The sequence below is a fragment of the Vanellus vanellus genome, assembly GCF_965231255.1.
Source record: "Vanellus vanellus genome assembly, chromosome: 5".
Classification (NCBI taxonomy): domain Eukaryota; kingdom Metazoa; phylum Chordata; class Aves; order Charadriiformes; family Charadriidae; genus Vanellus; species Vanellus vanellus.
In genome coordinates this window covers 70,739,679-70,766,124 of record NC_138910.1, presented here as the reverse complement: position 1 = coordinate 70,766,124, position 26,446 = coordinate 70,739,679, and the positions used below count along the sequence as shown (strand labels likewise).

At 47.0% G+C, this 26,446-nt stretch overlaps 2 protein-coding genes across 4 annotated transcripts in view; both read right to left on the bottom strand.

The window, feature by feature from the left end:
• RPS8 (ribosomal protein S8) overlaps window positions 1–26,446 on the bottom strand; it is a 530,873-nt gene that overhangs the window by 90,594 nt on the left and 413,833 nt on the right. The window lies entirely within an intron of this gene.
• RNF220 (ring finger protein 220) overlaps window positions 1–26,446 on the bottom strand; it is a 225,571-nt gene that overhangs the window by 39,606 nt on the left and 159,519 nt on the right. The window contains exons 5-8 of one of the 2 annotated variants that reach the window (XM_082483171.1): window positions 22,672–22,767; window positions 18,548–18,590; window positions 10,230–10,351; window positions 9,069–9,201 (exon numbers count right to left, since the gene is read on the bottom strand). In XM_082483171.1, coding sequence (XP_082339297.1) covers window positions 9,069–9,201; window positions 10,230–10,351; window positions 18,548–18,590; window positions 22,672–22,767 — 394 coding nt within the window. Of the gene's footprint in view, window positions 1–9,068; window positions 9,202–10,229; window positions 10,352–18,547; window positions 18,591–18,730; window positions 18,900–22,671; window positions 22,768–26,446 lie in introns of those variants that run through there. The other variant, XM_082483170.1, reaches the window with a different exon arrangement.

Genomic DNA, 26,446 nt, shown 5'->3' with positions numbered 1-26,446 from the left:
AAAGCAGCACAGCAGAGCTCGGAGGATGACTTTTCTAAGGCAGCCGAGCATGAAGCAGCAAGGCTGGTGAACAGCTGAAAGTGACACCCCGGCTTACAGCGGGCCGCTGCCCGCGGCGGGGCTCGATGCAGTTTGCTTTAAATAATGATGAGCACAGAGATTGTATTCGTGGGAGAAAGGCAGCCAAGGACTGGAAAAAACAAGGGCTAAATTTCATGGGCCAAACCCATATGTTGTTCCCCCCAAACTAATTCTTTTCTAGGCTGGAAAGAAGAAAGAAAAATCAGTGCTAATTTAATCAATTGATCAGCCTATTGATTGCAAAACTGGAGCTGCTAGTTAGCCATGTGCTGTAATGCCCTCAACTCTGAAACCACAAAACACACCATTGATTTCTTCACTTCCAGCTCCAAAACAAGAAATAAAGCCAGGCTTTCAGCAGCAGGAAAGCAACTTCCTCGTCCAGGGAGAAGATGCAAGCAAAGGAGAAGACAGGCCAGGAAACAGGGACAGCCGCATCTTGAGAGGTTCAAACTGAAATTAGTTACAGATGCAGTCACGGTGTCTTGTGTAAACTCTATCGATTGGGTGGCTGACAGTCTTGGGAGCCTCCATACTAGGACAATCAATCCGGCTGCAGTGTCACCTGCCACTTTGCTGAACAGTTGACAATGCAATTATCCAGTGTGGAGGCAGGGAGTTGGCGTGTGTCAAACGCAGTTAGCCACTTTCCGGGCACTACTCGATAATGCGTTTCACCGCCGAGTGCAAGAGACGACATGCGGAGACAGGAGCTGTTTAGAGCCATTGAGACCCGTGCTCCCTTCTCCTTTAGAAAAATCTCACTGCCCCTGACTTAACAACTGTATTCTAAAATGCTATTAAAATCACGTCAATCAACTATTGGGTTCTTAAGGCTGAAGTTTGACCTGAGTGTCCAAGAAGCAGGTTGCAGTTCTAGCAAAACTGCAGACACTGGGAAAAAAAAAAAATAAAAAAATTATCAAATGACTGTCTTAAAGCCTGGGACTTTCAAAACCAGAGCAGACAGACCACTAGAAAAATGAATTGCAGAGAGCAGCTAAGCAAGTACAGCAGACGGGACTGGAAGATCCTATGCTGCCTGTCTGAGATCTAGGAAAATTGAAGTTTAAAGGGATGCTGTCAACTTGAAACCCAGTCAATTTCAAAAAATTGAGTAGTTTCAGGTGCTCTACCTGCTCCCTTACTCCCCCTGCCAATTTTCACAGTGTTACAACTGCATTTTCTGTTTTCTTTTTAATTAATTTTTTTCCTCCTTCCTCTGTTGCTGGGTGACAGACCTTCCTTTTCCTCCTCCAAGTACGATACATAATACTGTCAAACAGAGAGAATTCCCCTTCTTCCCACAGAAAATCTTTTTCTGGTTAGAGTGGCTGTCGGCATTATGTAAATCAAACAGCAAGATTTAGTTGATTGTGCATCTTTCAGCTAATGCATTCTGGCAGTTTGAGCATAAAAACTAGGTTCTTAGATTTTTGCATGTGTTCAAGTTAACAAAAACATACTAGCAACAATCAGGACTTTTAACAGGTATAAGCACCATTTTTTTTTTTTTCAGTTAAAGTTATTTTTACTTTGCTGAGTTCCATTGATTACTTTGTGTTCCAAACGAAGAAAAAGCTGTTCCTTGAAGCATTATATGAACTTTAAACACACATGATATCGAGCATCAATTACATGCTGGGTCATGATGGCTTTTGTACATAAGGTAGTAATTCTGATTTTTTTTTCAAGTCACATACTATTCTCATCTGTTTTTCCTGTTCACTAAAGTCAGCTTCCGATATTAATATACAGCACAATATCCAAGAGACATTTATTAGCCACAGAATCCCTCAAATTTCATATGTGGACACAAACTATGGAGAAATAGTCAGGTACAGCCCACCTGATTATTGTATATAACACTATGTAAACAGATCTGTTAGCATTTTTAGGTCAAGTATTACCTTATGGACAAGTACTTGCTCTCAAAGGAGAGAGGTGCAAACATTAAGGAGTTGCTGGGCTACTCCATCGGACCAGTACAAAGTACCGTCCTTCAGCAATAGAGGGATTACCAGGATTATCACCATTTTACACAAGGGCTGAAGTAAGGCATACAAGTGCTCTGGGACTCAGCAGCCCTCTAAAGGGGGGATAAGGCATAGAATAAGCACTCGAGAAACATGAAATTTATACATCTCCCCCACTTGGAAGCTTAGAGCAGGGAGAAGTGACCTGCAGAAGGTGGCAAACCAAACACAGGAAGGCTAAAATCGCAAGACTGAGAGGTTGGGAAGGATGCTCAGATATATCGATGCAATCACCTCAGAGACTAAGCAACAAGAGACGCTGACACTCGAAACGTGACAGAGAAAAGCACTGAACTGAGCTCCTGCTAAATGGGAAGATGATTAAGAATTTTATTATGGCAAAGATTCCCTATACTCTTACCATAGACGGCTCTTGCATCCAAGCTGAAGTTTGCTTTAGCCTGCCAGGGTAAAATTCTGACTCGTCTACACAGCAATAGGGAAGGTAATTCTCATTACTAGACCATTCTTCCAAAAGGCCTAAATACACCAGCGATATCTTCTATATCCCACGCAGTCTCTTAAGAGAAGTCACACTTTTACCATTCAGCTCAAATTTTTTTGCTGACTTTGAGTAGATCAGTTTATACCCTCTTACTAGTACTACCTTAAATGCGGTCTGAACCTCCTGGCACGGAAAAATGGAAAGTCTCCTTGCCTCCTTAAGCTTTCCTGCATGCCTCATTATATTTTATCTGAAAAAGAGGACACAGCTGGCTGCTGGGTGAGATTCTAGAGCAAAACTTTTAAGCTCCTACGCCAGCTTTGCTACTATCTATATAACATTAGAGAAGATGTTTCTCCATGCTCCAGTTTCCACATACATGTCAAACACAGACCTTGCGGAGTTCCGTTGTAGAGTTTGATGTTCATGAAATTGCACTGAGAAGAACAACTGAGTTTTCCTCCTTTATTTGGAGCTTTCCGCCAGGCAGTTACCAGAGACGAGCAAAGTCCCTGCGTTCCCAAACACCTACTGCTGGCTGAGGCAGGAGAACTGAAAAGCATCTACTTAGATTTTGAGGACAGGATCTCACCCCTGAGGGCATGCTTCTGAAGTTGCACGTACTTAGAAGGAGAACAAATTGGAAGAACGCATAGCTATTGCCCCAATGCTCTTTTTTGGACAACTAACCCATGCTGGATGAAGGCTGCCCTGCAACATTTGCTGCTCAAATTGAAGCACATCTTGATTCTGCAGAGACAGAAAGCTGCCAGTGGGACTGCAACCATCTGCTGGAAACTTTTAGACATTTTAATATAGTCCCACTTTCCAGGCAGCTGCCCTAATTGTACATGACGTGAGATCCAATGCAAATGGGCACCCAAGGATAACTGCAGTTTGTTACAGCTTGTAAGGCTTTACCAAGTCCCTCTACGCATACGCTAAGTCGTGCTGTTCTTTTCCCTTGATAAGACATTAACGAACAGACACAAGCCCTTTGCTAGCTTGGGAGGAGGGCAGCATGGAGAAATAAAGAGAAACTTCAGAGTTAAGTAATCCCTGTTTATTTCTCCTTCTTCAAAAGTATCACAATCTATCAGACAGATCCTTGTCATGTTGATCTTTCTGAGAAAGTATCCTTTCCTGAAAATGCCCTGCTTACCATTTTAACATTTTCAAAGTCTTTCTCTCTTCTGTGTTATTTTTGATGCAACTGATCTGCTGAAGGAAAAGAAATCCAGAAGAGCAGTGGTGACTCGCCTGCTACTGTGCCTGGAGGAAGGCTTTTTGGTGGGAGAGCTGGAGGGGAGAAGAGGAGGACGGGGCAGGCGGAGAGAACTTTGCTACAATTCTTCAATTCTTTCATATCTAAAGAGGACAGCAATCTCTGTTCTATCAGACCGCGTGGTTCGTGCTTTAAATGGTACTTGCTGCTAGCTTGCTTTCCCTGTCTCTGTCTCTCTCCCTTTGAAGCAGACTGGACAGCTTCCTCAAGCTGGCGTTATCACTCCCTCTAACCACTCTTGGCAGGCAATCTAATTCCCCCTGAAAAGGTCACCGCCATTTTAACTGCCTTTCAATCACATTAAGCACGCTGCCGCTCGTGCTCAGAGCACTGCGCCTGCAGCTCTCCTGACTGAGGTGCGATCGATAAACTGACATTCCCCCCCACCGCCCCCCCCCGATCTCCCCAACCACCCCATCCGCCCCTCGCCTCCTGCCCCTCTCCTGGACAAGCCGCCTTCCCGTAACGGACAGCGAGAGACCAAGTCACAAAATACTCTCCTCAAATCCGAAGCAGCAGAAGGGAGACAGCTAACCCGGCATTTACTAATCTTTGTCCCATCTGCTAAGGAACAGAAGGGTGCAAGCAGCACCCCCCCCGCCATCCCTAGACCTAGAGAGGCAGCGACTTCACAGGACAGTTTGCTTAGGCACCGGTCCAGACACCTTTGAAGCTGTGGTTACAAAGAACAAGCCTCCCTCAAGCTTCCCTCAATGCAATCATTACCGTTATCTCTCCCCTGTGCTTCTTTTTTTTTTTTTTTTTTTTCAGTTACGAGTTATGTGTTCCACCCATCGATCCCTGTGTAAGACACTGTTTTAAGTCCTCTTGCCTTTTGACTGTGCTAAGCCGTTTAAGAGATGACAGCGGCTTCTATCAGTGCGAAGCTGATGCGATTCTTTTCAGATAAAGCACTTTTTTTTCCACTCCCCCCCTCCCTTTCCCTTCTTTCAAGTAAGAGACATACACACAAAAAGAGACACTGAATCTTTCAAAGAAAAAAAAAAAAACCTTTTGAACTTCCCTCAGGAATTCTTTAAAGGGATAACCTTACAGTGTAAACACTGAGGGTAACGTGCATCCATTCTGGAGAGGGAACAGAAGAACTGCTACAAATATGTTGAGTGTTAAAAAAAAAAAGCAACCCGTTGGAGAGAGAGACACTTGACGCTTTCTTTCACTTGCGAAGCCTTGTTGGCTTCCTAAACACAGAAAGTCATTAGACAAAGATGGCATGAAATAATCCCCTGCAACAAAGAGCTTCAGAGAGGGATGATCCAGAGACATGAGGATAGATGATTACTGGATGTTGAGGTATTTCAAGAGAAATTTGAGTCTTGCAACACTGTTCTGAGATAGGGAAATACTTGATTATTACATCTGTATAGCTTTTCATTTTGAAGCACAAACTTGATTTAAACAGCACTTGGTGTTTCATGTTGGTAACCTTCTGCACCCATCCCACACAGAAGTAAGAACTCCCCTGCTACAAAACCCTACTCCAAGCAGGACCTCTGCTGAAACAAAGTGATTTCAAATCCTATGTAACTGCCAACAATCATCATTTACACCCTGCATTTTTCCAGTCTTGGGTAAGCAAATTAAACGATAGCAAACGAGGTTTTAAGAAGCCAGGAGGACAGCTAGAAGTACTGAATAATTCCTGTCCTAAATGCGTTCACCAAACCCAACAGCTTAAGAGACAACATACTGATCCCAGCACTTCTCAGTTACGTCATATTCCTACTTGCTGCCATCTCTTGTTCTTTCCACCTGCTACCTCAAGTATGCCAAGCCGTGGCGAGCAAGGAGGTGTGCTTTGGCTCTGCCCCACTAGACCCAAATGAGGATTTGCATCTGCAACATCAACACAGAAGACAAGAATTTCTGCTTTCTAAGACAGCCCGTCAGGTGAGAGGAGCAAGTCTTCCCTGCAAGCTCTTTGGAAACAAGAAAGCTTCATCCGAGGAATTATACAAGTGAGAGTTTCAGCCTGTGATTGTTCCCAACTATTAGACCACCTTCCAGAAAACCTGAGCAGGGCTGTTAATTTCCCTGACCTTTCTGACTTCAAGAAGAATCCCAAGATCTCCCAACCTTCACCCACCTGAGAACATGGCAGGATCTTTGATGTAATTAGCAAAGAGCTTTCCTCACCTTGAGAGTGATACAAGCTTTGTTAACCAAAAATGAAAAAAAAGAAGCTGCCAGGACCTGTGTTAAGTTTGAGTCGCTTCTGTAATGCTGCCCAATGGTCTGACTGCCTCATGCAACACACGCTGGCCACAGCGTCCTGCTCCCACTTTGCCCAGCTGTGACATCTCCTCAAAGCAACACACCATTAAAAACGAAATTAATGAGACACATGGACATCTATTTTCCCCTCCGGTTTTATGTATTTCCCCATGTCATCTCTTTAGACACTGGTGACATCCCTGTAGCCTGGCAAAGGCTGTCTGGCATTATAAAATGCCTTCGATTTCCACATCGCTGCTACTTCTCAGCAAAGGGAACAGAGCCAAACACAAAGCCTCGGGTGACGGGGGTTAACGAGGGCCTTGCCAACTCCAGACAAAGCAGTTTTAAGCATTGGAAAGCATCTCCAAAATGATGTGCTGTGCTTCAGGGCTGGAAATTAAGAATTCTGTCCCTAAAACAAGGGAAGAGCCAACACTGGCAGAGAAAAGAAAAGACAGACACCTTAAGGTTACCTGACAGTGCACAAAATAGGCCTGACTGAGGGAGACCTCTGAATGCCAATCGCCAGAGACAATGCAAGAACCACAAAAGGGAGCACGAAAAAGTATAACTTGCTCAAAAAGAAATAAAATCAGCCAACTATGGGAGAACACTCCAGCTTTGCTTTGGCTTCCCAAATTTTACAGAAACTTATTGCGCAGAGTAGGTAGGTACCCAGCAGGTATTATCTGGTCATCCCAAAACACTAGGTACAAAGTTGGTGGCAAAAAGTTCCCTTGTTTAGGGAAGAGGACACCTCTCTAGAGGAGCATGGCAGCTGCTGAGTCCAGTTGCCAGCAGAGGTGTGCTCCAGAGGAGGAAAGGCAGGGAGAAACACACATGCTCGGGACCTGCCAGATGCTCAGGTGGAGACATTTCTTCAGCAGTGGCTCTGCCACCAAAAGCTGCACAGCGAGGAAGCTCCTCACTACAAATGCTACAGGAAGGTTCCTGCGCTTGCGAGCTGATCTACAGACACCTTTCCTCCAGCACCACAAAGGGAAGGAGTCTAATCCAAAAGCCTTCCCATAAGAGTAATTATTGAGGGTTTCAGAACCGCATCTAATTTGTGCTCTACTCTTGTCCTAGTCTTCTGGTCCTTTGCTAGATCTGTTCATGTAACTAAACACTCTTGAAGGCATCATGAAGGTCTCAGAAAGGAAAAAGAGATGGACCCCATACCTCCTGATGGAAGCAAGGCTATTTCTAAGTATGAAACACAGAAATACCTTTCCATGTGTGTGCAGCCATCTAGCAGAGGTTACAGCCCTGACTTGCTAGAATCTGTCTAACCCCTGGTGGAGGAAAGCAGCTGATCTATAAAACACAAATGCACACATTTGAGGATTCCTTAAAATAAGGAAGAAAATGCAAGAAGGAACAAGTACTTTGATATGATTAGGCTGTGTAAATGCAATTACAAACATTTTGTCCGCCTGAAGTCTCATTTGAAAGAGTGTAGCCATGTGACTGAAGCAATATGAAAGGTTCAGATCACACTTCACTGAGTTAACTCAAAAACAACCAGGAACATGAACCAGGTGAAGACAGCACAATGTCCACACCGAAGGAAGCGGAAGACTGTGCTCTCCTCAAACTCAGGTGTTTTGTGGGGGTGAAGGAAGAACTATGCATGCACAAAAAAGGGCAGAAATGAACGAGTAGCTTTTTCTAATCAGGACTAGCAGTGACAACAGTAGAGGCACACAGACATCCCATGCTTCCCCCTCTACAGATTCTAGTAATTACGCTACATAAACATAGTCTAAGGCCCCTCATGGTCTCGTCAGACCTCTACCTGGAATAGCGTATAGACTCAATTCTCCATGCGGGCACAAAAACATTTAAGAGAGGTAAGGCTACAGACACAGGAAGCGACAGTGTGAGCTTTACTGGGTAGCCTTTAAAACCCAAAGAAGCTGCTCCTTCACCTCTGTGCTCCTGATCATCTGCTCTGCTACAACCCAGCTACAATTTAATTTCAGAGGAAGGCACGAGCAGATCAGGAGTGCCAGGCTGTCAGTGAGCACATGGCTGGCTTTTAAGTCCAACTCCCTTACGTAGTCGCCTTTCCCCTTGAGATATTTTAAATTAAAACCCAAGCTGATATAGGAAGAGATCACATCCCATCCTCTTTATTGAACGGAGGGAGCCAGCATTCCTCCTCTCATTAGGCATGCGCTACGTGGATTGCTTGCGAGAGACTCTCCTTAGTGCCAGAGGTTCATGCCAACGAACAGTTTAGTAAATCCTCCTCTTCGAGGCCAAAGGCCTGAGTGTAAGAAAGGGGCCAGGTTTCTAGCTAAAATTACATTCACCAATAAAGCTCACAAGAGGTCAAATTTTGCCATAACTCACTCTCTCCTCAGTAACTGATTTCCCTGTCGCTGGGGAAGGAGCAAAAGAAGGAGGAAAAATAAAATGTGTTTGTCTGGGAGCCCTAAGGGCTTGCAGTGCTGGAGGTGCAGAGCTGGTTCCTGGATTCTCATTTATCAACCTTAAAAGGGATGGAGTGATAAATGCACAACCGGCCCTTTAATATTTTATGCAGGTGCTAAAGCGACTTAGCTGTCACCTTCAATACATCACCAGAGGCTGATACACCAGCTTTCGTCACTCCAGGCTGGGAATTTTTACAATTTCATTTCTATTTCCCTCTCTTCACATATTTCCACGTATTTCTTGCTATGTGTAACATATAAAAAGCTATTTTCCCCAAATGATCTCCCCATTCCTACTCATTCTCTCTTCAGCCACATTTCTTGAGCAAGAAATAACGCCATGCTCTTGTTCGAAATTTGCACAAATTTTGACTCTCATCACTCAAGAGAGGCAGAAGGCTGAAATCACTTTACATTCTGGCAAAGGCTGAAGGTCCTGCCCATTGTGAAAGGCAAATCTCCAGGTCCCTCCCTTTAAAGACAGACAACGATCAGCTTCCACAGCAGAATGATTTACAAGGGCCCCCAAAACACTGTCGCACCTCGAAATCCTCCCTCCAGGAGAGTAGTAGCCCGTATCCTCTTCTGCCCGCACCATTCGTACTCTTCGAAGCGGTTGCCGTTCTCATTCTCGATGTCCACAGAGTCATCCTCAGTCATGCATGAACCTTCTCTCTGCACAGAGTAAAGCAGGGGCAGAGCGTTGAGATGCACGAAATAGCTCTTTGGGGTTAATAACTCGGGGTGGGTTGGAGAAGAAAAGCTGGACTGCTCCCAGGACAGCTAAGTATGGAGCGGACAGCAGCATCTACTCCCACCCCCATTCCCACTGATCTAAACCTAGAAGTAAATGGGCGCTGGCAGAGCTTGACCACTTTGAGATCAAAACAAGTTGCAGGGTTCATCATTTTTAGACAAGAAATTTAAGCTCTGGTTTCTACAACAATGCTGGCGTGCATTGCAACATGCATTCCCGTACCTGCATGCACAATTCCCCTGTCGTGTAAACCACAGACTCCTTTGACGCCCAGCAGGAATGTTCTCCCAAGCATATTTTTGGGGGCACACTGATCAAGAGACACCTCTCTTACACCGTGCACCTCTTGAGGCAACAAAAATGAATTTGTTATCTCTCTATTGTGGGCTTTTCCTGAGAAACAAGCATAGAAAGCCCTATGACACAACTCTCTCCCTCCCCTAGGGCTTACTCCTCTTTCTTCCTTGCTGTCTTTGGGATGAACAGCAAGAGAGTGATTCTGTTCAAATGCACTTCCTGGAGTAAGACGGTCATGTAACATTTACAAATGCCAGTCTGTTACAAGAGAACTCAACAAAAAGTAATTCTAATGTTGTCAAAGGCAGAGATTAGAAGGAACTCTTCTTGCTGTGCTACACAGGAAGCATGAAGTCCTATAAAAGGCTTCATAAACTTCAATAGCTCTACCTTTACAGTCTACAACTTAGACTTCAGTAACTGCGGAAGGGTGCATGAAGTAAAAAAGTTACTAATGCAACACAGGAGAAAAATCCAGAAGAATCCATCCTCCAAGACAAAGAGAAGTGACTACAGATCTTAGGGAGACATAGTTAGCATTGCCTGCAAGCTCAGCAATGTTAGTTTTTGCCCCGTGTTAGGTCAACTGCAGACAAAGCTGGGAGTAGGGAGAAGGGAATGGCAGCTGGTGATCCTGCTGCGCCTCTACCTTTGCAAGGCATTGTTCCACATGCCTACTCATCTCCTCCTCGGATCCTGACAGAGGTCGGCTGCAGAGGGGACATACCTGCCCTTCGTCTTGCTTCCTCCGTTTCATTTTTCCAATCCGAGCTGCATGGAGAAATCGGGGAAAGAAAACAAAACAAAAAAAAAAAAAAAAAAGGAAGACATGTCAAATTTGTAGCTCCACTCTTCCCTCTATTTGCTCAGCTCCAAATATTGGTAGAAAAGGTAAGATTTCACACCAGAAAATCCCGTTGCAACTCCCTATTCTGATCTCCGTAAGCAGTACAGAGACTGTTACTTAGCGCTTTCCAGATTAAATGTGTAAACTGTGGCCGAGTACAGCTTGATTTCAGAAAGGCAGCTACTCACAATTTAATAACTAGGAGAGGCAATATCTGCTGCACGTCCCCACCTAAGTTAATCAAATGGTTAAATACTTTTTCTTGGAAGCCAGAAATTGTTTTCAAAGTTGAGCGATCTCAAACCACTGAATCCTGTTCTGGGTTTTGCCTTCTAAGTCTGAGACCCATCCACTACCACATCTATTCCCTATAGTGGAACTTGCTTGGACCGTAGAAGGATCATGCAGCACGCAAAAAGCCTCAGAGCAGGTATATAACGGTCACTTTCAGGACCCCAGAGTCTCCTGTACTCCCCAAATAATTCCTTCACAGAACACCACGAACAAGTCAGAGCAGCATGTTAGTAGCAGGTAACATGGAGAGGAAAGGCCTTTGCTGTGAAAAATGCAACACCTATGTTAGGTAGCGTCTGGCTCGCTCTATTATTTTTATTTCACTATTTTCATATAGAGGAAAACTGGAGCTACACTGCCTTCTTAAGGGCACGTTCTGGGAAACAAACATGTTAGGAATCATGATGATTAGAAAAAGCAGCCAAGGTAGCCTGTTGCTTAACCCAATCTCTGGTTAATTTGAGCCATGGTTTAATGTGATCAAAACATCTGGAACCAAATCATTTGCATTAAAAAGAACTTCTGTCCTTTATTATGATGGCTTTAGGCAGGTATTACTGAATAACTCAATCACTGGCTGCAGGAAAGTTGCTGTTTAATTAATAAGGAAGGTCAAAATTCTGAATGAGAGACAAGGAAAAGCCCAAGGAAAGCCCATGTGATAATGAGAGATGACACCACCAAAAAGCTGCGTTAGCCAGAAATCGTTACTGACATTATGAGCACTGTGGCATGCTCTGAAAGCCTTCATGCCCGAAAACTGTGGGATCAACAGCTCCCTCCAGCCAACGAGTCAGAGAAAGCTGCTGGAATGCCAGGAAGAGAAGGACCGGGGTATGGAAAAGTTTTTGTCAATCGCTTTCTAAAGTGCATCAGTTTAGTGCATCCACATCACCAAGTGATTTATAAAGTTTTGTCTGAACACACCAACACAGACCTGAAAGGACTCTTTCAGGACTTTCTTGTTGGCTTCCCTGGACTCAGGACTCTCTGGGTTAGGATATACTTTCCCACAATCCAGAACTTGGACTATTCACCATCCCCTACACTCTGTAATGCTCCACGATTAATAAGGCTTCAAATTATTCCCTGAGCACTGCTCTTCCTCACTGAACAAGACAGATTTGTAGGAAAACTCCCTCCAAAAAAATCTTCCCTCCTGGCATCATGAAAAGGCTTTGCAAACATGACATTCCTAGAATAAGAGACAGCAACTTGAGACCACAACGAGAGTGCTTTTGAGACCTGGCACTTTGAACAACAGAGACTGTCAAGTAAATGCTCACCACTTTCATCAGTCATCTAAACTTCATTTGCTGAAGCGCCGCAACCCTCTCTTGTGTTGGGTACGCCACACTGACAGCTCCGCAGCCCACCTGCCTCTCCACACCCTTCAGTACTCCTAGTGTGATATTTTAATAGTTCTTCCTTCTATTTTGTCTGCTTAAATCTGTTATTTCACCTATACTGTCAGTTTGTACTCCAGAAGGTAAACCACTTCCAGTCAATGCAGAAGCAAATATCATTAAGTGCTATTGCTAATTTCATTGTGCCCAGATGAATTGTTTTGCACTTTTAAATAAAACAATGAGCCCCAACAAGTCTTCTGTGTCCTCTCCTCTTTCTGAACCCCAAACCACTATCTTTCCTCCCTCTTCATATCATCCAGCCCTGTTACCAGAAGTAGCCAGAGTTAAGCCATCCTCTTTCTGGTTTGTACTTCAATGCACAAGAGACTTCTGAAGTTCTGGTTTAGTGAATACCTATACCCTCTGGCATGGCTCCGTTGCGTAAGTTTAGGATGTTCTTTCCTTGCCTCGCTAGCTCTGCAGAGCCAGCACAAAATAGGGGAGGAATCAGACACGACTTGAGCGTTCTCCAGCAAACACCTATCTGACCAGAGAAAAACACAGCAACGAAGCCTTCTCAATCCTTATCCTAGACACATCTTTCTCTCACCTCATCCTGTTTTTAAACAGAGAAAGAAGGGAAGGGATGGAGCAGTTTAGTTATTCTGGTAGAACTCCCCGTGGCCAATCAATTCAGCTAAGTCAGTCTGCCTGGCAAGTTTATTGGTATTTTTAACCTTTTTACTGCCATCGTCCAGTCCATGCACCGCAACAGTGATAAAAGAAAGACAACTTGTTTTAGGTCTCGCACTGATAAATTCTTTGGGACCGTTTTGCCAGAACAAGCACCTGTTGAAACGTTAGTGCAGAGCCGGGAACACAACCTCACTCTGCTGCAGCTCCATGCGAGACTCAGCAGACAGCCCCTATTATCCTGGCTCATTTAGCTCTGCCGAGAAGCAGCCCTTTAAGTTGTAGTGCCACAAGTGAAAAAGCCATTGGAAGAAAGAGGTGTCGAAAACAAATCCCCCTGCCATTTTCATTCTGTGGTCATTAGCAGCGGCAGCGTTGTGCCCACGGAGGCCCAGGATGCCCCTGGTGACAGCAGAAACCAAAAGGGAAGGCTGCAGCCTAGAAAGCACATCCCAAGCGGCGCTGTCCCTACCCGACACGACACGCGGCCCGGCTATCACTTCCAATCAGCGCAGAAGGGACGGAGCGGCCCCAAAGGCAGGGGGTGATTGTGGCGTTGTCCCGAAGGGGAACAGCTCAAAAGAACACGCAAGTGAGACCACAGGATTGTTAATTAGTGTTGATAGATGCGATCATTTCTAATTAGCTCACTAATCCCTCTCCCCCTCGCTCCTGTCACAGGAGCATGGAGAGGGGAGAAAAGGAAAAAAAAAAAAAAAAAAAAAAAAAAGAAAAAAGGCCATTCCCTCTCGTAATTCAGGAAGATAAAAACGCAGCCAGAGAAGGACTGGATGAAAGAAGAGGACGGAGCTCAGGGATGAAGGTTTTTGCACAAGGCTGACCCATTCTTATCTCTGACTGAACAAAGACCCCATAGTTATTATTCCAGCCTTCTGCCAGGAGGTGAGGAGTTTGCTAATTTTTATCAGCGTTAATAATTATTATTAGGCCATCCGAGGGCTTTCAGCACCTCTGAGGCCTCACTTTTAATAGATGCACATTACCCTACACACTGCTCCTGCTGCAGGCGCATGTTCTCCCTCGGGTTACACCAAACCATCGGGCACCCAGGGAGTTAAAAGTCACCACGGCATAGGAATGAGAAAGTAGCACATGGAGGTAAGCAAGAATTGGGACCCTCTGCAAGGGCTGGGGGCTCAGTTATGGTCTCTGACTTAACTTAGGAGCTGTGCTGGCTAAGGGAGATGCTCCTCCCTTTCCTAATACTGGGTTTTTTGGGACCATGCAAGGTAAGAAGCTGCTTGCACTGGAGGAGGTGTGAAACTGCACTTGACAAAGCCTTTACTGCTGAGGGTACACTGACCCCTGCCTTCCCACGGGTGCAGAGAGAAGAATCATAGAATCGTTTTGGTTGGAAGAGACCTGTAAGATCAACAAGTCCAACCGTTAACCAAAGGAGACAGCCCACCCCCGTCCACAGACACCGCAGCCTTATGGGGCAGAAGAGACCAAGGATTTTTTTCTCACAATGGGCTCTCCCCATCAAGGCTAAAGCTTATTAATGCCTAAAGATCGTGTTATTCTCTAGCCCAGCAAAACTTCCTGAGAGAAAAGCTAATGGGTTTTAGTTTTCACTGGTACTCCCCTCCCCAAGCAAAAATTCACCTTCAGGACAAGGCACTAATTACCTCAGAAGTGCTCTTACATAGCATCTAGCAGTGGCCACTATACAAACCTCTACCGCAGCATCAAAGGAGATGATTAAGTTACTAGCAATACCTCTTATGATTCCCTCCACCAGTTTGAGTGGTCCCCCGAGTCCCATGCAGACATCATTAGCAGCTCCTGCAATGGCAGGCCAATCAAATTAAGTGGAAACATTTTTGCCTCCTTTCCAGCGAAAATCATCTAGCTTTATTCCTCCCCCACCCATCAGCGACAAAAGCACACGACACGCTGGTGGTGGTGGTTCAGCAACAAGCTGCACGGTGACCACCTCCACAGAGGTCTGCCCAGAGAAGCAGGCTTATGGTCACCACCAATACAGGAATCAGCTTCTCGGGCAGGTGCAAAAGGAGCTTTGTAAGGACCTATTTTACAACTCTGAGAATGCCAACTTTGCAAATACCCTTAAATTTGATTCAAAGATATTCAAGCACAAGAATTAGCACCTGCTCTCTGCAAGTCTATGAGAGGAATCTTGAGGAGCAGTTATATTTTTTTTAGACCTATCACAAAAAGCTTCTGTGGCCTATCAACTTATCCAAGAGCCTCTGATCCAAGGGAACAAAGGCAGCAATAGCAGAGCACAAAAAGCCATCTCAAGAACAAGCTAAAGCAAGAAAACAGATGGCCAAGAATGAATCTGTTTCAGACCTTATGTACAATTTGCTGCTCATCTGCCAGGGAGAGAACATTAAGGGCCAAATTTGCAGAAGGGTCTCAGTGGGGCTTTCACATTTACATGGCCAAACTTCCACACAGCTGATTTTCAGCAACCTTCAATCTGACACTATTCTCCAAGGTTGGCACCTACTTAACCTGCTGAATCTATGTTCTGATACACTAACCCATGGCTTTGTGCCTCTAATTTTGAGTGACTACCCAACCTGCTCTACACTGCTAAACTCCATAAGCATCAATTTACAGGGTGGCTTAAAGTTTCCAGTTTGGCAACACTGGAAATAAGGCAAATGAAAGAAATGCCTTCTTTATCACATGGGTTCCTCAGGAATCAGCACCTCATACTCCTGGGTTCACAAGGACACAACCTCTGCAAAGTGAGTTTAGCACAGGTGAGAGGTGCAGGATTAACTCACTGAGGCTGACAGGGAAGTTCAGATACAAACACTCAACCGAGAGTCTACGAGACAGAACATTAATCTCCTGCTCCAGAGCTTGCAAATGCGTTCACCTTACTTACAGTGCAACTTAAGTCGGAGGTTTTGACTTACAGAAGTAAAATTCTGGACTGTCAGGTACCTGTGAACCATTTAACTACCAGGACCTAATCACGTTGCAGCTAGGCCACCAGCAGCTCACAGAACGTGTCTCCCTCTCTACCTTCTCTTTCCTTAGCTCTTGTTGCGCTTTCCCAAGTGACCACAACAGGATGGAACACATCGAGGAGATCTGACAGGACTCAGGCACAAAAAGCCTGTGCAGCTGAGGTTTGAGTCAAGGACTATGTGGGAGAAGGGAAAACACTGTGGGGCCCCTTTTTATGGGAGGAGTTTCCAGAAGTGATTCTGGAACTCAGCTGGTAAGACGACTGACAGAGATAACAAGATAAACTGGTTACAACAATACTGGAAAGTACACTTAAAACATAATAATAAAAACAAATAAAATAGAAAATGCAGTCTATCTGTCAAAGAAAAATCTGTATCCTAAGTTTCTTCAGTGTGTCAATATGCATATGAAACAAAAAGCCAGATATCTTTGGACAAGTCCTACATAACTTCTGTCAATGTAAACTAATGGTGATAAGGAAACTATTCTCACAGAGCAAGCTATAAAGTTGCGTGATTGACTAGAAGCTCATGAAAACACAAGATACAGACAAATAACCATTTTTTTTTACCTCAAAGCGATCAAGTGTTCTCCTTCCTGAGCAACACTGCTTAAATAACTGTTTAACAGTAATGTGACAAAGCTTAAGAATACCACCAAGTTATTTTTGTGCAAACAAATGTGGAGGAGGAAATAAGAAAGCAGGCTGAGCTCAGTAGTCACCAATATAAAGTCACACGGATAGAAAAGAGCAGTATAACCTACCCAACTGTCCGGCTGGATACTAATCTAACCGCACAGGACTGAACCAGGCATCACTACAAGTGTGTCCTGGGAACAGAAGTAAGTGGAGTCATAAAAAGCTAAGGTCAGGAGGAACTAGTTCTGATCTAGTTTGACCTTCTTTGTGACCCAAAGCACTTCAGCTAGTATTTCTGCATCCAGCTCCCTGATGTCTGGACCCAGTACTGTCAGGCTATACAACAGAATAGAGAGGAAATACCAGTGTTGTAAGCGCATTACATAAATTAACCTGGAAAAATGGCTATTCTGCTCACTGTACCCCAAAAGGTGTATACGAAAAGAGTAAAAGGTTCAGCAAAACCAATGCAAATATGCTGTACAAAACTAGCAGCCTCCTCTAGATGAGCCCAGGTTCACAAAAACATCCAAGAACAGGGCCCAAGAGGAGTTCTTAGATCACCGTCTACACAGATTGTGCTGCAGACCTAGTTCGGGCTAAAGTCAAAAGCATAAAGGACTACTGAGCCAGTTCAGCAGAGCACGCTGTCATCAAGAGCTTTCATTCATACTGATTGACTCCACAACACCAAGAACCTCACAAGCCTGGCTCAGACTTTTTTTTTTTTAAATTTAAAATAAGGTAACTGCACACTGTTGGCCTGAAAAAAGGTGGAAGGTGGGAGCTTCGCCCCAGCTATCCAAAAATGATAAAGAAACAGTCTGACATCACTGACTCCAGAGACCTCTGTCACACAAAACAAGTCACCGCAGAGCAACACCTCAGTGCATTTCAGCCATCTGAAGTCTCTGTGTCAGGAAAAGCGTCCACCCGCCAACGCTGGCAGCTCACTGCGCTCATCTCCGTGCAGATGTGAGCACACCTGCCAGCAGTTACCTGTAACGGATGCAAGGCAACTCATCTCTTTGTTGTATGACTTAACAGACTTTCAAGAGTTCACAGGTTTTTAGCCCTCAGGGTTGATATTTAAAAATCTCCAAGCAAGCTCTGAATTCACTTATGTATAACTTAAAGTTATTGGGTCGGTAACTTAATAATATTTCTACTACTTAATAATACTTCTACTGCTTAAGACTATGCTAAGCATGTAGCCCTTCAAATTTAAGCAAACTGTTTTGGTATCAGTACACTCTAAAGCCTTACGCTGTTTTGTTAAAGTATCTCTATCTTCTTCTAAATAAACTGCATCAGCAAAATGTCACGTGTGTTATCTCGAACTAACACAGAAGGAAACTCAAAATTAACAAGCCTCCTGATAACCCGAGCAATCAAATTTTGACGAAATGTTACATTATTAGACCAACTATAAGCAATACAAAATCAGATAACAGAATATTGTTACTATTTAAATGGCAAGTTCTGACTTCTCTGAACTTTGGGAAAAGAGTTTCAACTTCTTCAGCTCAAGCTAAAAAAAAAAAAAAAGTATACTTTCAGCTTTTTTTTTCTGATTTACAAACACAGAGATGGGACTTTCTCTCTCTGAAATAAAGTGACCTCTGATTTGCTTTTTGAATACCAAAGCACTTTTCACTAGAAATATTCGTTTACTTCTTGTTAGGAACACCCAGAAATACAAGAATAAAAGCAACGCACCAGCATGCGTGGGTTTGAGAGGTAAAAGAAAACCCAACAAAACACCACCAGAACATGACGTCAGATGCAGGGACGCTCAGACTGCTGGTTTAAAAGTTTACTGCAAGATTCCGCCGTGCAAGCCGTGAAAGCACAGCAACCCGGCCCCGTAATTTAAAATACGGGATTTGGGGCCTACTTATCACCCGGCTGGTGGGATGCCACCGGCGAGAACCGCTTCCCGCAGGAGGCCCGGGACGAACGTGGAGGGTTTCACCCCAACACACCCTGCGCCCCCCCAGCCGCACGTCGAGGCGGGTGGCAGCTCCCGTCCTACGGCGGGGGTGTGTGCGTGTGTGTGCGTGTGTGTGTGAGTGCGTTTCACACAACTCTGGAAAGTTTTCCGGGGCGGGGGGAGGGAGAGGCCTGGCGGGGCCGGAGCGGCCCGGGGCACCGCGCGGGACCGCACTCACCGTTCAGCCGGGTCTGCCGGTTCGCTCGCACCCGCAGGAAGGTCTGCAGAGGGGAGACAAGAGCGGAGAAGTGTCAGGGCCCGCAGGCGACGGGTGTAAACAACTCGCCACCCCCCCACCCCCCCGCCCGGTAAACAAGGCCCGGCTCCCCCCCACCCCCTCCCCGCCGCCCCGCGCACCCACCTCTTCCCGGCCCCCGCCGCCGGGCCCCCTCCTGCCGCTCTGCATAGCCGCGGGCGCCGCGGGCGGCCGACGGGGCAGCGGGGCGGCGGGCCCCGGGGCGGACCCCCCCGCGCGGCCCGGGATGCGGGCGGATACGGCGCGGCCCGGCAAGCGCCGCCGATCAGCCCCCAGCGGCCGCCGCCATGTTGGCCCCGGTCATGTGACCCGCCCGCCGAGCGGGTGAAAGTTCACCAGGAAACCGGCGGGGAAAGGCGCGAGAGGAGGAAGTTCCCATGGCAACCGACAGGCGGCAGCAGGGCCCAGCGAGCCCCGGCCAATCAGAGCCCAGGGGCGGCTGGAACCCAGAGGCAACTGGCCAATCAGAGAGCAGGGGTAACTGGGACCCGAGAGTCTGGCCAATCAGAAATCGGGAGCCCTGAATCCCAAGGGCACGTGACCAATCAGGGCCCAGGGGCAACTGGAACCGAGGGGCAGGTGGCCAATCGCGGCCCGGTAGCAACTGGAAGCCAGGTCTCCTAGCCCAATAGGGATTGGGCGCCCTTTAGGCCCAACAGCACTAGCCAATCAGAGGCCCTGGGCCCAACTGTAACCCAAAGGTGTTGACCAATCAGGAAACAGGAGCAGCTGCTCCCCAACTTCTCTCGTCCAATTAGGGATTGGGGGCCTTTGAGGCCCAAGGGCACCTGGCCAATCAGAGCCCGAGGGGTAACTAGACCCCGAGGCATGTGGCCAATGAGGGCCCAGAGGCCTCACCAGGGTCCCTGCCCAGCCCCGGCCCCGCCATGGAGCTCCAGGGAGAGGAGCCGCGGCCTTCCCCCCTGTCCTGCCCGCCGAGTGCGGCCTGAGTGCCACCCACTGGCTCCGAGATGGCTTTCCCGGGTATGGCCCACAGCTGTGGTGGGGGACAGCCCCCGTGGACCAGCCTGCGGGTAGGACAGAGCTGGGGGGTAGAAATCGGGCAGCACAGGCTTCAACACACGCAAATCCCATTTGGTGTCTGTCCCCCCCCCTCCCTCCCCCGCGGACTCCCCACACTTCGTTTCTTGGAATCAAATCTACGTTTTGGGTGTTCGCTCTGGCAACTGACAATCTGAGTCTCTTCCTTCAGAGGGAAACCAAAAAAAACCCACCGAACCCCGATACGCTTTGCTGTATCAGAAGATGATGGGCAGTTCGCAAGTTGAGGTGCTGGCTGGTAGGCTTTGCGCAGCGCTGACCTGTGTCATACATCCCAGCTCCCTCTGCTAGCTGAAACACAGCTGTATTTTCATACATGCGCTTACTTAGAAAATCAAAGCTCCTGATTGTTGGTTTTACCCTTTTAATTAATTAAGCTGTCTTTCAGGAGGCACGCTCACCGCTGAACTCAGGTGGAGGGAGGTGAGTGTTTCCTGGGAAGGATTTTAGGCTTTCAGTTATACTTACTCCACCTGTTATTCAGCCACAAATACTCTGTGGGCTCAATTGACCCACACAAGGTGGTCTCTCTGTGATCCTGAAATATTATCTCTGCAGTACTGTGAATAATTTATAAATTGCTGTTGATTTTTCCACTGGGGATTTGAGGAAGGGTCGTGTCTAAATCTAACTAAAATTACTTTATTTTTACTTGGAGCTCACGAAAAGCCCCAGCTGACAGGACATACAATATCTCAGAGGAGTACCCACCACTGACCCATACCACAAGATCCTGCACTACACCAGCTGCCACCACCTTGATCCGATCAGGGTCCAGGTACCAAGTTCCAGCACCCAGGCTTGGTAGAGGGAAAGGGATTCCCCCTCCCCACATCCCAGAGCTGCTCCACTTTCTTGGCTGCAGCTCCCTCTAAGCACGGGGAGCAAGGCAAGCAGCCCAGGTGCTGTGCGAGCCTGTATTCTTGCAGCACTCCCATTCATAACTCTCATTCTTCCCTAAATATCCCCACGGTAAATAAGCACGAAGACCAAGAAAATCAAGCCACAGGAATTCCGAAAACCTATATGCCAATAACTCACATCCTATCATGTTACTAATATACTGTATATTCACGATTAGATCACAGATAACACAAGGGACATTCATAATTCCAGCACACCTCTGCATATGGAAAGCTAAATTTTGCAGCCCTTAAAAGTCACCACCATGAGAGTCTTCTGCTCTGCTTCCTGAGCATTTTCCCTTGGTAAGCCAGGAAGACTGAATTCTCATTCATATCGTGGTTTTATTAAGGATACACTGAGGCTTTACACAACCCTGGCACCCACTCTGAGGTCCCTTTACACTGCCAGAGCAGCATAACGCAGCCAGCACAAATGTAAATGAAAATCAAGCCCCAGAGGTCTTTTCTCCCTGCAGCGCAGACTTACAACTCCCATTACGCATTTGCATTAAGGGCTGCAACCCTCCATAAAATACACTCACAAACTTAAAACACATTAGAGACTAGCTAGACTCAGCACATAGAGGGGGCTTCTGCTGAGAATATTTGTCCTCAAGTATGACATAATAAAAATTTATAGGAACAGAGGACTGCAAGGGACCACCAATTTCACAGAGACTGAAGTCTGCAGGAGCAGGAAGGGAGGGGTATTCTCCAACAAATGGGGCCACGGCAAAAGTCTCTTCCATGCCCTTTCAAAAAGAACATGATTTATTTATTAGCCTTAATAAACAGGCAGGAAATAGAGCGGGATTACCTGAATGAGGCATTTCTGCATCTTCTGTGGGGTTTTGCTTCTCCTGCTTTGCACCAGGTATTATTGTTTACACAAGGGTAAAGTGACGTGATGTGACACCAAGTTATAACTGACTGCTACATGGGAATATGTAGCAAACAATGGAGGATCTGCCCCATATTTGATAACATAACCAATAAATAGGACAGAGGAGAGAACAATGGGCAACAAATGTACAAATCTGCTACTAATAGGACCTGTCTTCAGGAACACGTGCTTTAACTGGGGCTGCCCAGTTAGGCCCCCAGCGCTGGTCATCAGCTTCTGCCTCTGCAGATCCAAATGCAGACCTGGCACATGCGAACTGGCCGATGCAGGGGGACCTGACCATCTATCTGCCTGACCCTGGGCACAGGGCACCGCTGCAGAGCACCGCGGTGATGGGCGTAAGCCAAGCTGGTACAGTCACGGCCCACCCAGTCTGTCCACACAGCGGGTAGAGGCACGCTTGGGTCTGTGCTGAAGGCCACCCTTATTTTATCTGCTGCCTTTCAGAGCTTACTTGAAGCCAGTGGCTGAGTGCAAGTTTGCAGCCAAACATTTTGGATGTGTGTTGACTTGGAGTCATGTGGCAGCCCGCCTCGAAAATACAGACAGACTTACAACAAGCAAAGCTGTACTTGTGCTGCTGCCTTTCTCTTCTTTTCTGTCTCTATCTCCCTCAGCTTTTACTCATCACATCACAAGTCAAGACCTGCTGCTCCTCTGGGCAGAAGGTGTTTTATAAAACATGCAGGCATGGCTGTGGATGGTCCAAAACCATTTCTGTTTTGGGTGGGAGTCATGAGTCAGTTTTCTGGGCAGCGGCACACCAGTGAAATGGAGAAATTTGGCCTGCTGCAGGCCGACATAATTTACCGTTTTACAAAAAAATCACCTCTCTGAAAGTTTCCCCGTGGCACGGGGTAAGTAATGACAAACAGCCATGGCAATGACCGAGATCACAGATGATGAATATAATGCAAGAGAAACCTCTACAAAGATTTAAAGCAGTTTTCCATGGCTGTGGTTTACAGTCAGAGCTAGGAGGACTCTACAGAAAAAAGTACACCTTCATCACCGTGTGAGGGACCAAGTCCTCATGTCCCAACACTGCGGGCAGATGGACTGGGGCAGTGGTGCACAGCTGAGAGCCGAGCTGTCACACACAGAGAGCTGCGGGCACTGGGGCAAGCTGGCTCCCTGCCTAAGGCTGAGACCAGTGATAGCATCCGCCTGCTTACCTGGTATCTGTCCGAGTGATGGATGTCATCTGAGGAGTGGGGTGATGCTGTCGGAGAATCTCCTTCCCGCTTGATTGAGGCCGACAACAAAATTGACTGCAAGAGAAAGGAGAAATTCATGCTGTGAGCGTCGCCGAGCTTTCTGCCCCTTGCTAAGCTGTCCTCAAAGCCATGGAGAGCATCTGCCAGGCTGTGGGGCTGGCTCTGCGCTTCCCGTGGGACACTGCTCCACGAAGGGACCGGGTTGCAGGTTCTAGCAAAGTGCAAATATATCAGGCAACAAAGGGGTGGTCATTTTGTCCCGAGGTCTGGTGGCAGGGGGCAGAATCGGTCCCTGCTGGAAATGATGCGTGAGGACCACACCAGAAATTCACACAAATGACACGGTAAGGCGAAGGCGTGCTGACGTGGAGCGGTGCTAACCTGCGCTTGTCTTCCCCTCTAAGTGCCACTAAATCTCTCAATAGCTTTGTAAACTGCACTAAAGCTCTCAGCACCTTTGCAGCGCAACTACCTCTTCCTTCCGTAATGATGCTATTTATTTTAATAAGTAGCACAGAAAAAAAGGGCCTTTTAGAAGGTTAAAAAGATCAGTGATATTTGAGACCTAAGAAATCACTGATAAACTTCAAGTCAATAGTAGGTAAGTCTAAATTCTACACACAGTGAACTCCAGCAGGAAAATTACTGCGGGAGTTTGACAGCATCTAAAAAAAGGTACACTGAGTTGCAAGTGAACTTTATTATTGGAAGAGTTTGAGGGAAAAATGCAATTTAAAATTCTAATTTAAAATATAAATTAGCTAAACTAGGCTAAATATAGCCCAATACATTGTAAAAAAATGTACACTGGAAATTCAGCTCTCCAGATGTTTGTTTCTGAGAATCAGCTGGCAAGATTTGACAATAAATGACTGCTCAGAGATGTGTATGTTTGCGAAGGGAAGTGTAGATATCATCTGAATTGGACAGGTCAAGTGTGGTGACAACATTATTAAAAAGCATAATACCTTGGAGAAAGGCAAGTATTCCAGAAACATTTGCCTCTGGGCTGAAATGAAACGTGAAAAAATGTGCATTTTTTGGAAAGATATGAGCAAGTAGAAAAATGACTCAGCATACAAATCGGTTCAGTCAGCAGGATGCGATCCTCCGGGCTCGGACAGCTCTCCCAGAGAGAAAACCATGGCAGTGCGGTCGGTGTGGGCAAGGAGAGAAGGCAGGCTCGGGATGGAGGCAGGAGAGGAGGATTTGGGATGCTGTGTTCAACGCTGTGGGCATGAGCTGCCAGCCTTGCCATGAGGGCAACAGCTGCATCCCTGTCTGCACTGCAGGTCTCTGCCATAAAGCATGGCTCTACGAGCCGTTCAGAGATGTGACATCCCCAAAGGGGTCATAGGGGAATTACCTGCTGGGGTGCTCAGTTATCTCCCCAGGCACGGTCCCTCCTGCCAATGCTGAGGTCTGTGCTGGCCACATCTTGGGGCTGGTACACTCCTCAGCTCAGCCCGATAAGGATGCCAGGCACTGGGACCAGTGGGAGCTGGCATGGCTGGGGGCACGCAGCGAGGGCTGCCCCAAGAGACCAGCCTCCACCTCCCAGGAGAGAGGCGGGCAGAGCAGGGGAAATCTCCTGCCTCACGTGTTGGCCAAACCCAACCGGTGATCGGTTTTGGTGAGCTGCTCATTTACTTCTGGAGAAGCCCTCTGATAACCACGCACAGCAGAGTGCAGACCGAGCCCCTGCTGTTGTTTAGTTTCTTTATTTTCTAAACGGAGAACGAGGACCATTTTCTGAAGAAGCAGGATTGCACATGTCCTGCAAAACGGAGGGATGGGGGCTCAAAGCCTCCAGGTGTAGCTCAGAACAACAGCCCTGATTGCAGCGGTGCTAATGCCCTTTCCCTCCTCTAATAAGCTAAGCACCCTGGAGCTGGCAGGGTTAAATCCGTTTTGTCTTCCAATGTATGCTAGAGAAGGGGAAAAAATACCCATCTCCCCATTCCTCGGCGACAGACAGACAAACCCTCCCCGCCTCCAGCTCCCCCCTCAGCTTCTGGTAGCTCTAATCCAATATTATTATGTGAAAAATGGTTGGGCTAGCTATGGAGACAGTAAATTAAACGTTATGTATTAGTTTTTAGCGTGTGGTCCTGGGAAGAACGCCGGCCCCATTTATTCCACAAACCTCCTGAGCACCATGGCGATGACCTCTGGAAAAACGCAGGGCTAAACTAATCCCAAAGATGTCAATCTCGAGGCCTCTTCTACATACACTTGCAGTTTAGATTAATAAACTGTCTATTTTTAAATTGTGTGCAAGCACTTCAATTCTAAATACCTCGCCGGCATGTTAAACACAGCGTTAGAGATGCCAAGTCACACTTCCCCTTCACTCTTAGGAAGCTTGACTTCATTTGTTTTTCTCATTTCCGTGCGCTGTGCCACACTTTGCCTTTCAGGCAGGCGTGGGGGCAGGCAGGGATGCGGGCTCAGGGGCGAAGGGATTAGGAACGGCGCTCGCCATCAGGGTGCCTTTCATTTCTGCATGACGCCAGCCTCTTTGCCATCCCACTTCTGGCCTCTTTTTTCCCAAATCGTCGTGTTGGGGCTGTTTCCCGATGGCTAAGCGGCGAGAATGCCTGGCCACAGCATGCCGAGCCGAGGATGTGCTGCCCCCTCCACCCACACTGCTCACTCCCACCCAGGTACCGGCAAGTGGGGAAGAGGCAGCGTATGATCCCCATCCCTCTCTCAACCAGCACCTGGGAGGATGACCGCAGAGGGAAAAGTCAGCTGTACATGTGTTCTCCCAACCCTCCTGCATGCCCACGCTTGCAGGGTAGACCCAAATTCTGGCTTCTCACCCCAAAAAAGTATTGCTGGGTGCTCTGCATGCAGACGGGTGTGCCGTATGGCTGTGTGGAGATGCTCCCTACCTCAGGGGCCAGTCGTTTCGGAACAGTGGGGACCAGCCTTGATGCTGAGATGTCCCCTTTTCCTCTGGGGAAAGGCCACCAGCCAGCTCATCCCTGCCGGTTCAGCCCACCTCCCCTTTAGGGTGAGTCTGACCGGGGCTATCAGGGTGAGAACACCCTCCTCCTCCCTCGCCGGTCCCCCCTCCCCTGGCAAACCGTGGCTCCCAGCATCAGAGACGGAGCAAGGGCCTTGTGCGAGCGGCCATGCAGCCTCATATTTCTCCCTCCCCTTTAAATCATCTCTCCATTGGGTAAAGGCACTCTCTGCGGAGGTTATAAACCCTGAGAGGATCAGCCTGAGCATTACACCTGGGGCAAGCTAAATAAAAAAAGGTCACCGGCGCTTTTTAAACATGGACAAAAAAGCAGTAAAATGTGTTTGGAAAAAAAAATCTGGCATTAAATCATGACTTTTTGCCTGGCTTGCCTCATTAAAAGTGGCCTTTTGGAAGGTAAAATTATCATTGTAAGTGATAAGATCTTTAAGAAAATAATTCACGGCTTCTTCACCCTTTAATATGATAGCCGCCACCGGCTAATTTTTTTCTTAATGGCAACGAGGCCATCAATCTTGTCCGAGCCCTGTACTCCCTCCTTCCTTCTGCCACGGCCCCGCTCGGCATTCCCTTCCTACCCCTCGGAGCCCAGCTGTGCCGAGCCAAGGGGAAGAGACGTGTCTGGGTGTACGGCTGTGCCCGCCTGTGTCTGCGGATCCAGGCTCTCCCTGGGAACGTGTCACCGCAGGAAGCAGAGGCCACGTAAGCCTTGCTCACGCTGCGAGGTTCATTCACACCCTG